General features: G+C 32.0%; 1 protein-coding gene across 5 annotated transcripts; it reads right to left on the minus strand.

Moving 5' to 3' along the window:
* Window positions 1–454: 454 nt before the first annotated feature.
* Window positions 455–11121, minus strand: LOC130983224 (pentatricopeptide repeat-containing protein At4g04790, mitochondrial-like). 5 transcript variants are annotated; one of them, XM_057907420.1, is made up of 16 exons: window positions 10811–11121; window positions 8816–9051; window positions 8621–8668; window positions 7853–8482; window positions 7378–7557; window positions 6848–6912; window positions 5939–6046; window positions 5406–5519; window positions 4245–4340; window positions 3990–4088; window positions 3391–3510; window positions 1813–1917; window positions 1551–1715; window positions 1342–1469; window positions 1131–1251; window positions 455–891 (listed from the first exon to the last, which is right to left on the minus strand). In XM_057907420.1, exons 2-16 carry the CDS (start codon window positions 8958–8960, stop codon window positions 730–732), a joined length of 2286 nt encoding a protein of 761 aa, XP_057763403.1. In that variant the 5' UTR covers window positions 8961–9051; window positions 10811–11121; the 3' UTR covers window positions 455–729. The 5 variants fall into 5 exon arrangements, with proteins under 5 accessions (XP_057763403.1, XP_057763402.1, XP_057763404.1 ...); XM_057907419.1 differs by having other exon boundaries at window positions 8816–9927; XM_057907421.1 differs by lacking the exon at window positions 10811–11121 and having other exon boundaries at window positions 7853–8270; window positions 8411–8482; window positions 8816–10795.
* Window positions 11122–12635: the final 1514 nt, after the last annotated feature.

Genomic DNA, 12635 nt, shown 5'->3' on the forward strand with positions numbered 1-12635 from the left:
AAAAGTCTCGATTTTGAATAATATGGATGGAAAAAAAATTCTGTTAACAAAACTAGCTCCTAGTAGATGTTTGACTCAAACAAAACTGCCTCATATAGAAGAAGATACATGTAGCCTCAATTGGAAAATATAACAGCATGCTTAGCTATGGATTAAAAAATTGTGAAAATTTTATAGCTGAGTGTAACAATTTTGATGGCCAAATTTGTTGTGCAAATTTTGGTTTTTATAAAAATCTACTGCACCTGAGCATTGTCGCAGTAACAAATGATCATAACAATGAACAATGATTTTCTTTTAAGATTTTAACTGCAATTCTTTTCTTCAAAATGCAGCCCACTTTCCAGTTTCCAGTTTCCACTTTATCCGACTGTTGTTATAGGTGCCCCCTATCAGCTTGCATATTCAGTGCAAGTTTCAAAATTACTCATACGTACATCATCAAAAATAAACATAGTATGATTAATATTTTTCTGATATTATATTAACAAAGAAAAGAGAGAAAAATGTTAGTACACCGCAACTTCATGCCTACTTTAGCTGCAATATCAGATGTTTGAATTCTCGAACAGCCCTTTTAGAAAAGACCTACCTATCTATCACCTCAACCCCAAATTTTGTGAGTTATTTGTACACATTTGGATATAATGCCCCTATTAATAGGAAGTCAAGTGAAGACTGAAGAGTACTTCACCTACTCACCCTTCTTAGTTTAGCTCAATGTTTTGTTCAGTTAGCATTATGTAATTCAGAGGTTTTGGCATGAGCACTTAGCAGAGAATCATGATATTCCTTTGGAGGCACAAGGCCTAGCTTATCCTTGATTTCAGAAAGCAGTTCAAGGCTCGCTTGCAAATGGCTCGACTCTGACCCGTTGATGAGAGAGAACACCTATACAAATACAGACACAATTGTTGTGAAACCAATAATGACATACAATAGAGATAGATAAATGATTTACTTTACTAATAGATTCTCCTAAAAATCCTCCTAAACACTAAATAAGGGAAGTATTGGTTGTTTTTTTTGAGATTCCAAGACAAAAAAAAAATCTACTGTTTTTAATACTTTATTTTATAGTAATAGGAGTATGATTAGGAATATTTTTCGGGAAGGAAGCAAAGGCGAACCTTATCAAAGAGAACTTTCATAACCAATTCATTGCTGTGGTGCTTATCGCAGAGAACTTCTGTAACCAGTTCGTCGCTTTGGTACTTATTCTTGAGGAGCTTACACAAGTTGACAGCAGAACTGACACGAAATATAGTGAGCATAAGTAAACTATAGAATGCATTTCTGGTGAAAAAAAGTTTCAATAAAGTGGGAATAGAAAGATGGAACCTTATATCCTTGTTCCAAATACAATACAAGATGATTCTGCAGCAAGCTCCATTCCAATAATCTGTATCATTTAATTCCTCAAGTAGAAGAAGCAACCTGTCCAGCTCTACATCGGACCGAGTCTTCTCCTATGGATGTTGAATTCGTTGATTATGAATCATATTAAGTTAAAAATTTTATAAAAGCCGATAATATGCTCAAAACCTTACAATGAGATTCATAACATCTTTTGGCTCCAAATTATGTCCAGCTTTCTTGATTTCCTCGTAATAATGAATAGCTTCAGACAGTTGCCCATGTGCTGCAAGAACTGAAACAAGCACATACTTGATTTGGTTCAAGTTCTTCTGTGGTATCAATGGATCTAACACTACCTACAATGGAGGATTAGTTAGTCACAATAAAGGTTACTTGTCTTTCAAGCAAATGATAGATAGCTCAAGCAGCAGCATATGCTGCTTGCACCCGTACCTGTTTTGCTTTCTCCAACTGTCCACAAGCAGCATAAGCATTTATAAGGGCCATGAAAATTTGCTTTGTAGGTTTGATTCCAGATTCCTTCAGTTCTTTATAATACTACAAGCATAAAGTTGAACATACATTTGTAAGCATTCATCCATAGACAGCTTATCAAAATGGCATACCTAAGTTAAAACTAATTTTATGTAGCTCCGTTGATGTAGGCATATCCAAACAGATTATTTTCTGTGGTGCAATTATTTTCTAACATAGAAATCAAACTAAACCCCGTTAAAAATATAAAAAACACTCGTGCCTCAACACAAGAGCTTAAGCTGTTGGTGGAGATGATTGAAGACAGTATCAGGGATGGATCCGCGCCCCCCGGGCGCGGGGGGAGAGCATAGGCCTTGGCCCCCCCAACTTTTTTGAACAAAGTTAACAACTTTAAGTATATAAAGTTATTATATATTATATAATTTTATTCGAAAAATAGAGTAAGTAATTATCTTAGATAAATAATTAAATTATTAAACTCAAAAACAAGTAACAATCCTTAAATTGAGAAAAATATTATTGCTAATCACTTTTCGATTAAATAAATTTCCAAATCTTTAAACATTTAAACTTTTTTTCTCTTTTTAAATATTTTTTCTCTTAATTTTCACACCTATTATCATATAAAAATACTTTAATATTTATAATGACTAAACAATTCTTTATAGTACATACATGAAAGTAAATTATTTTAAAATTTATTTATTTTTCTCATGATATTATATTAATAACATATTAAGTAAATTCATTAAAACAATTATATTTTATATATTTTATTCATGAATATGTTTTAAATGCATATAACAAAGTTATTAGAATAACTTATTTATATTATTTTATAGTATATTTTTTTATGATATGAAGCATAAAAATATAACATACTGTCACAATAATACTTAACAAAGTAAGCTAATAAAAATTAGATAATTTTTATATTTTATCGAATCCAAAATAAAAAATAATTTTTTTATATAACAAGCACTTATTAGTATTTTTTTAATCAAAAAAATATTAATTATAATTATATATATTAATGAATATATAATATTATATTTGATTATATAATATTTTAATTTTCGTCCCCTCCTCTATCAAATTTCTGGATCCGTGACATAATAAGAGCTTCAAATGACCAAAACCGTCTAGAGTTAAATCATTGTCCCCCCCCCCCCCCCCCCCAAAAAAAAAAAAAAAAATCATGCAGACAAAAGTTATACATGCGAAATGCAAGATAAGCCTATGCAATATTCACACATCAAACCCAAAAGAGATGCATGCATTAGAAAACATATTTCATATAAAGAGCATTCATGTGTCTATCGAAAAATTTAAGAGTTGGTTCATGATAATGCAATGGAAATACTAAGATAGTAAATTTCTTAGATAAAAATGTTGAAGCAATCAATCTTATAGTCTGAGTTAATATTAGAAGAAAGAACATAAGAAATATTAGAAACTTCTGAACACACACAGAATTGAAGATCAAAAAATGACTGAAATGGGTTTATTATGATGTTATAAATCCCAACTTACCATAACTATATCCTCTTCAGTTTCAGAGTTGCTAATCAGGTAGCTAAAAGTCTCTGAATCAGGCATTACATCAGCATTCTGCATGTGCTCAAGGACCCTGACCCCATCACTCGTGTTTTTCTGAAAATTTTCAGCAAAATGGTGAGAAAAGGAATGCATTAATGCTGAAGTAGGATAGATGTGATTCAAATACATTTTGGAAGGACTTCTCAGCATTTCAAAACTTGTCAAAACTATATCCATTATCAGCAGCCATATTTCAACTCATGAGAAATCATTTGTATGCAAAGGATTGCCCAGATAACCGTACTATTTTACAGATACAAGGAGTTATCCCTTAATGCAACTATTGATTTCTAGAGTGTAGTTTGGTAAAATTTCTCTTTGCCCAAAGCCCAAGAGTCGGAATGACCCTGCTCAAAGATTTGTGTCATATACTCATGTCCATAACCTATAACTATTTAAAAAGACGAAACGAAAAAATAACAACAAAGGTTCAATGGAACCATTTTTTTAGGTTCAACGAAAGCATTCCAATCTCATTGCAAAACCACAAAAAGCATATTAACTATAGAACAGAGGCATTAAAGAAACATCACCTCTCTAAAACATTCTGCCATTATGGTATTGTACATGCTAGCTGATGGTTTCAAATTCAGTTCCCCCATTTCATCGAGCATTCTATATGCACCTTCAAGCTGTATTATGAAATAAAATAACATCAACGGCGTTCTAAATTTCACTGCAACTCACTAAAATACAGCTACAGTGGATACTTAGCAAGATGAAGCTAAAATCAGTAAAAGACTGGTGAACAATAAGCACAAGAATGAAAATGAATGGGTACAACTTACGTCTTTCATCTTCAAGAACAAGTCTATCATACATCTGAATGTCTTATCATTTGTCTCCAGATTGTACTGGCATATTGTAGAGAAGATCCGATGAACCTTTATTTGAGAATACACCAAAGAATAAAACAAACTACATGTGAGAACAGTAAACTATCCAAGATGTTATAGAATAATTGATTCCAGCTCTACATATATTGCTTACTGACAGGAACTGAGATCTAGCAGAAAATAGGGGATTTTATTGATGAACTAGGGATTGTAAATCACAACCCCTTACTGAAATACACTGTTGGGTCTAACCAACTCTGGAGAGAATTTTCTTCTCCTGAACTAACAAACTGAACAGAATTTTCTAATTGACTAAAAATTAACTAACCCCTAGTATTTCATAGGCAGCAGCTAGGCCTAGCACTACTGCTCCTAAACCTGCTAAACTAGTTTAAAAGGGACAAACAAACCTGTTTCTATCACTTACCTTTCATTTTTATTAAAAAAGAGAAAAATTAATGAGAAGAGATGAATGCAAAAAGAATGGAGGTGCAAAATAATTTCAAATTGAAGCATCCTTACTTAATGGCAAGAGAACAAAAGAAAAATTACGTCACTGTTTTTTTCCAAAAGGTAAAGGCGGGTAGAGCAAGCTATGTCATCCAAAAGATGAGCTGGTCAATTCTAAGCAACCCCTCTGCACTAGAAAATTGCAAGAAAGACAAAATTTGTGATATAGAGCATAGAGACAAAAGTATTCTTGGATCTTCACCTAATATACTAAGCTTTTAAGTCTACTGATTCCTTGACATGATATTAGAACTTCATGGCCAAGAGGAAAAGAATCCAATTAATGCCAATATAAATTTTAAGATAAAATGGTGAAGACTGAAGAGGCTATATTTCACCTTTCCTTCAAGCTTGAATAAGAACATATACTGCAGGACCGGAAGAAGATAGAGTAATTACTTATTATTATGATCTTTACTGGATCTTCACTTTACAGTAACATCAAAACTTTCTAAGTCAAAGATATAGACATAACACAACAAAACAATAAGCTTAAAGGTCAAAAGTTTACATCCATCGGAGAAAATTGATGGAACATATAAAAACACAAATTATGAGAGAATGAAGAAAGAAGAGAGTGATTACATGGATGATGGGTCATACCAAATTATATTCAGATGTTTCCTCACAAGTTTGTAATATGGACTGTAACATCTCATTTGATAAAGTCAAGCCCCCTTCACACATTTCATCAACAATATCAAGAGCTACACGCACCTGCATTAGAAACAAAAATCACTAATCTCCAAAATTCACTCGAGAGAAATTGACACATCATGGACTTTTATTGTGAATTTGCATATTGGATAAGATAATGAAAAGAGGAATTATGCCAATCACAGAAGAGGAAAGTACCAGCAATGTCATTGTGATCACTATAATAGAAAAAAGTGCTTAAGAATTTACTTGTTTCTGTGAATATATGTTTCTTTCCATTAAATAAAAATATATATTTTAAGATAAGTAACATGGCCACACTATGTTTGTCAACCTCTAAATGGTAAAGATATGGGATGGGTGCACTTTCAATGGCTTGTGTTTTTGGAGATGACATATTGACACTTTTCTTATTTTTTATTTCATTCTGGACTTTCTAATTTCCTCTTACAGAAAGTGCAAAAATCATATGGTCATACCTCGCGCAACGTACAGCTATGTAAAATTAGCTTCTCATATGATGAGGATGAAGGTGACACTTCAAGTGTTTGGTGCAAATCCTTGAATTTTGTAATGACATTCTCAACCTTCACAATACCAACAATAAATATGAGAATGCACACAAACACACATAAAAGTCCATAACAATAACTACACGTACAATTATTATGCCAAATGTTCACAAAAAAGCACTAGTACCACCTTATCATTGTGTTCAAAAATGCACATGCAATTATGGAGTGTTTAATATACAAACACAATGAAGTAAAATCTCACAACAGTTACGAAGGAATTGCTAAATAGAACAGGGGGGAATTATTAAATAAAATGCAGTCTCGAATGTCTCCAAAATAAATCTACAGTAAAAGCCACTTTGAAGAAGTTTATTCCATACACCAAATTTGCATAAAATCAACCTAGAATGAAATAAAAAAATTAACAAGAATGAAAGGAAAAAGATAAAGAACCATGTCCAGCAAAGTAAATGAAGAGCTACAATTACTGATTTATTGTAAATACCATATTGGCTTCTAACCATAGCTGAGGTGTGAGTATCAACTCTCAATCATAATCTTTGTTAGTTCAAAAACATACAAATTCTACTTATAGCAGTGTATAATAGGCTAAAAGCCTGTAAATGCCTCTGTGTGGAGTTCCATTTTTATTGACAATTAAAAATAAGTTGACAAAAAAAATCATAACTTAGGTATGCTAAAAGAAATTTAAATGGGTTTCATAAAAGTTCTATCATCACTGCAATCTGAAGTATCATGAAAATGTAAAACTGGCGATATATTTTTAGAGAAAGAAAAATGGATGAAGGAAAGCGCTTGATGGTATCATGGACTTGAGGAAATTATCAATGACATATGCAAGAATTTTCTTACCGATAAATTTGGGATGCTAACAGCATAACTTGCAATGAAGTTTGTAATATTATTTGTTTCATAATCTGCAATGCATAAGAATCTCAGTACAAGATATACACCAATTAAGATTTATAGAGGAATTCAATCCTCAATTCTTCAGCAGAATCACAATATGACTTAGATAATTGGTGTTATATTAAAAAAACCCGAATTCAGTACATTAATAATTGACAAAGAAAAAAGAAACCTGCAATCTTAATATATGTCCATTTATACATATAATGCTTGGGATTTTGTTCCTCTAGAGTACTTTGTGTAATATAAAGGGTAAAATGCAGAATGTATGAAAGACTTAAGAGGCTATAGTTCTGCAGTTTTGATCCCCTATACTTTAGAGGAGCCAAATTCGAAAGACTTAAGTAACATAATTCAAGAGATACAACAGCTATATCATATGCAATTAGTTTTCCTTTTTTGCAAGCAGAAACATTGTTTGATGTCTAGCAAAATCCAAATAGGTGATGAGAAGATAAATATTGTAATCATACCACTTGTTTTGAAGTCCAAAAGGAAGTTCTCCGCAACAGGTTCCAATTGATGCCTTCCTAATGCCTGAAATATCTTTTCTACAGATTCTACAGATGAAAGCTTTTTTATGTTTATGATTTCCAATAGCTCCAATATCTCCTTCTTCCGCTCACTCTCACAAAGAGCCAATAAATAATTTTCTGCAACATAAGTTGAATAAAGTAAGTTTCCATTTTAAGGTACTACACAAAACAGAATTTTCTATCATTATTGAACAACGATGTGCAGAACCAGCAGCGACAACTTGTCACTTAACATTCATTTCTGCAGTAATTGACCACTGACCATGTCACTTAAAATTCACAGTCTCATTAAATGAAACTGCATATGTCAACATCTGCTACGGATAATCCAAAGCTAGATGTTTGAACACAACTTCTATGAAACAAATTATGACAAACCAATGCTATGAGGGAGAAAAGCATATGCACCCACCTCGTAAATCAGAAATTTCTTCACCATCATTCTCTGCAATGAGATTACAGATTTCTTGAATCTTTTCTTCATTATTAACTCTTAACCACAACATCATTTCGTAGTAACCGAGTCTGGTAATTAAACTGGCATTCTGGTCTTTGATAGCATCACAGAAAAAATGAAACTCTTCAACCATACACATGTCAATAGTATACAAAAGAAGTGGACGATATGATTGCTCTTCTAGCCGAAATCCTCGTTCACCCATCAATTTAAAAAGATGGAAAACCTTCCCCAACTCTTCTATCACTATGTCTTCGTCACTACTTTCCCTAGCCTTTTCTATGCACATTTCTATCAGTGCGTTGTACCCTTTGATCCCTGGATCTCGTCCAACTTTACCAAACAATGCAATGGTAGCCTCCGGCCCAAGTACCTTTGCACAAATTCTAACCAACTTATTAAAACGGTTCTCTTGGGAAAATTCAAACAAGTGTCTCTGTTTCTTTTTGCGAGAATGTCCTTTCCGTTGTAACAATAAATTATTGTTATATATGTTTGAGAGCCATGATATACCTGGCTGACTTTGGGACTCTTTTGCATTATCATTTCTCTTAGACATGGGTTTCTTCACCGAGATACTATCACCTGACAGTACGAAACAATACAACAAATAACCTTTTAGGAAAGGGAAAAAGAGAAGACAAGCTCAGCACTTGAACAATACACCAATTAACCGATAACATACATTCTCAGTTTCTTCCAGGAATTTCATCAAACACTTACCGTAGTAAATAGAAGAAATCTTCTTAAACGCCACATTAGAAGAATCATCTGCACCAAAATATTCACAAACACAAAAAACAAATTTGAGACTGAAAAAACACTACCCATAAACGAAATCCGCAACAAAACTCTAAATTTAGCTCATTCAGCTTCAGAAAACACAACACCCCGAAAAACAAAAGAGTGCAGAATTACCTGAAGCAGGGGATTGTTTAAGCTTGAGGCTTGCGAGTGTAGAATCTCCATCGAATTCCGAAAAGAAGGAAGAGTATGCAGCAGAACGTGAACGTGAACGGAATCGGGTTAGATTTCTAACATAGGAGAAATATGAATGGCGCATTTTTTTCACAGCACTTTTGAACGAACACGGACAAATGGAAATTGTGCTTCTTGCCGCAGTGAAGAGAACGCGACTATTTTGAAGCACACCACTGATATGAAAACAAAATCAAGCAGTAATAGAATTTTTGGTAATTTCTATCAAATTCTCTAATTTATTATTTATCAATAGTAATCAAGGTTCAGAAAACCGGACCGGTCATCAAACCACTCTAGTCATTGGTTTACTGGTTCACTGGTCCAACCGGTCCAACCGATGGTTCAACCGAAAAAACCATTTTAGAATATAATAATAAATAAATTATAAATAAACATCCTAAAATATAACTCAACCTATTTTTTGTCTCATAACAACTATGTCATTCAGCCAAGAATATATCTTTCATCTCTTTCCTAATGTAAAGAATTAAAAAAGATCAAACAAATTGAACAAACCTTGTAATACTAATGGTGAATCCATCTCCTTAATATAGGAATTAATCACATAAATACATTAATATTACAATAATATACTAATATATTTGACAAATAGGTAAGACATGATATAACAGTACCTTTCGATCGATTTTAGAATACGTCAAGCAACATGTAGAGATGAATTAATAGCATAAAAATAGATAAGAAGACAACACTGAAGGTTCAAATAATCATTGAATACAATGCAAAGCTGCTTATTCATTGAGATCTCACATTATACAAACAACTTTCATGACTTAAGTTTGCACATTTTCAATAAACAATTGTAACTAATGTTATTTTTTATTTTACTATGATATGTACAAATCACTTATAGCACAAAAGAATTAGTAAAGAATTAAAAAAATAAATAAATTCACTATTTATATTGAATTAGCTAGAGGCAGATGCATGTTTACCAAGTGATGCAGGATTGTTTATCAATCCACTGGTAATTGAATATGTGCCTCCGAAGGAGAACTTAAATTCAGGGAACTTTGATGAGTTCAAATCTAGCAGCATATAATACAATCCATAGTTGAAGAGTTTAGCAATGAAAATGTACAAAATTTCAATAAACATTATCACAAATTTCAGATTCAAAACACAAATCAATAATCAAGTAATCAGAGATATTCAAAATCACAAATCACTACTTCAGACTTCAGAGACATTCAAATTCAATAATCCAAGTACTTCAGAGACATTCAAATTCTGCCTACAGCATTCAACAATATACAAATTTCCACCATTAGCAACAAAGTTTTTAACCCAATTTTAACAAGCTCAGCACAATGATTAACAACAAAAAAAAGCCCTAAATGAGGTAATGAGCACAAAATCAAGAAACTTTAACAAAATTTAACAACAGATAAAAAAGCCAAGAACAAGCCAGTAACAGTTTATCAGTGCCAATTTAGCATCAATCAATAAGCCACTGATTAACAAGCTCAGCACAATGATTAACAATAAAAAAAGGCACTGAATGAGGTAATGAGCACAAAATCAAGAAACTTAACAACAGACAAAAAAGCCAAGAACAAGCCAGTAACTTTTTACCAGTACCAATTTGGCATCAATCAATAAGCCACTAACAGAGTTAATTAATCAAGAATAGGCTAGAACAAGCCAGAGTAGTGAGCAAAGCCAATCAACCAAGAACAAGCACTAAGCACTGACAGAGCATCCAATTAACTCAAGCACAAAGTAAAAAAACAAAACAGCAACACATCACTTAATCAATAATCATCAACAAATGAAAAACAAAACACCAATAGTGAGTATTAAAAAACGACGATCACTAACCATCAAAGAACAAGCATGAAGAGGGTTTGGTTTCTGAACAGACAATAAAAAAAAAAACACGAGGAACAAGCACTAGCAGTGAACATTGACCTTCGACGGACGACGGAGAGCGGTTGAGCGCGACGGACGACGGAGAGCGGTTGAGCGCGACGGACGACGGAGAGCGGTTGAGCGCAACGGACGACGGCGAACAGGCGACTGATGAGAGCGAACAGGGGATGGAGAGCGAACAGGTGACTGATGAGAGCGAACAGGGGATGGTGAGAGAGAAGTAACGAACGCCGATAGCATGAAGACGAAAGTTCTTGAGTGTGACGGAGGCGGCAGCAGCAGTCTCTCACTCCGCCAGACGGCGACAAGATTGGTTGACGCTAGGGCATTTTGCTGATGACTAAGGAAGGAGTTGGACTGTTGGAGAAGGGAGCCAAACGCGTGAAATCCCTTTTTTCCTTTCAACAAATGAAAACGGCGCCGTTTCCTGAAAACCGGCCGGGTCTCGGTCCGGTTTGACCGACCGGTTCTCGACCGGTTCAGCGGTTTGTATCCAGTTTTTAAAATAGCGGTTTCTACTAATAAATCGAATCGCCTAAACTACCGGTTCGCAGTTAAACCGATTCAACCGACCGATCCAATTCGGTTTTCAGAACCTTGATAAATACATATTTTAATTTTAATTAAAGTTCTATTTTTTCCTTAATTACCTTGTATATATACTCAAAGATACAAAAATTAAACCTAAGATAAAAAATCGAAATGGTCAGATGAAATAAAAAATAAAAAAAAATTACCTTTTCAAGAGATGTATGTATAAATTGGAGGTAAATAATAGATATTCTAACAACAAAACATATGGAAAAAGGAAGAGAAAACGGGCAAAAACGAGAGAAATACATTGGGTGAATGTAGATGAGAAAAAAACATATATAAACGAGTAGGAAAGATTCAAACTTTTGTCTCAAAACAAAAAATACCGTTTTGGTGTGAAAACATTTTTAAAAGTTAAAATCCAAAAAGTAAATCTTTAAGGGTTTTAATTATTAACCCACACTACAAGAGATCATATTTTAAACTAATATGTTAGATATACTTTTATTGAATAAGATCTAAAAAACTTAGCTTAATTATTCATTTTAATAATTTTAAAAACGTTAATAAAAAATAAAAAATATTGGATACGTTTTTATCGAATAAGATATAAAAAAATTAATTTTATTTTTAACGTTTAAATTTAAATTTTAGATTTATGATTTTGGATGTGTTTCAAACATATTTTATAGATAAGTTAATAATTTTATATGTGTAATAATTGAAAAAAATAACCAATTTTTACAAATATACATTTTAATAATTTTAAAAGCGTTAATGTTCAAATAAGTAAAGATAAAATCCAACTAATAATAAAAAAAAGAAATATTAGATGAGTTTTTATCGAATAAGATATAAAAAATTAATTTTATAATTAACGTTTAAATTTAAATTTTTTATTTATAATTTTAGATGTATTTTAAAAATATTTTGTGTTTCACTTAATAATTTTAAATGTGTTACAATTGAAAACAAAAACGAATTTTTACGTACATTTTAATAATTTTTAAAGCATTAATATTCAAATAAGTAAGAAAAAATTCTAACTATTAAAAAAAATATTAGATGAACTTTAATCAAATAAGATATAAAAAATTAATTTTATTTTTAATGTTTAAATTTAAATTTAAATTTTAGGTTTATGATTTTGGATGTGTTTTAAAAATATTTTTTGGATAACTTAATAATTTTATATATGTAATTGTTCCTTTATTTATCTTTAATTCGGTCTAATAATTTTATGTGGGTGGTCTTCTTTAATCATTCTAGAGATAAAAATTAAAAAATTAAAAGAAAGAAAGAAAAAAGAAAAAGAAGAAAATAATATTCA

This window comes from Arachis stenosperma, chromosome 5 (assembly GCF_014773155.1).
Source record: "Arachis stenosperma cultivar V10309 chromosome 5, arast.V10309.gnm1.PFL2, whole genome shotgun sequence".
In the NCBI taxonomy this organism is placed as follows: domain Eukaryota; kingdom Viridiplantae; phylum Streptophyta; class Magnoliopsida; order Fabales; family Fabaceae; genus Arachis; species Arachis stenosperma.

Bases quoted from the DNA above. Each gene is read 5' to 3' on its own strand.
- LOC130983224 (XM_057907420.1), bottom strand. From the start codon at position 8,960: ATGCGCCATTCATATTTCTCCTATGTTAGAAATCTAACCCGATTCCGT. The intron at 6,913-7,377 runs GTATGATTACAA...TATGCATTGCAG, and splicing joins TTTGGACTTCAAAACAAGTG to ATTATGAAACAAATAATATT. The intron at 1,252-1,341 runs GTTCCATCTTTC...ATTTCGTGTCAG, and splicing joins ATTTGGAACAAGGATATAAG to TTCTGCTGTCAACTTGTGTA.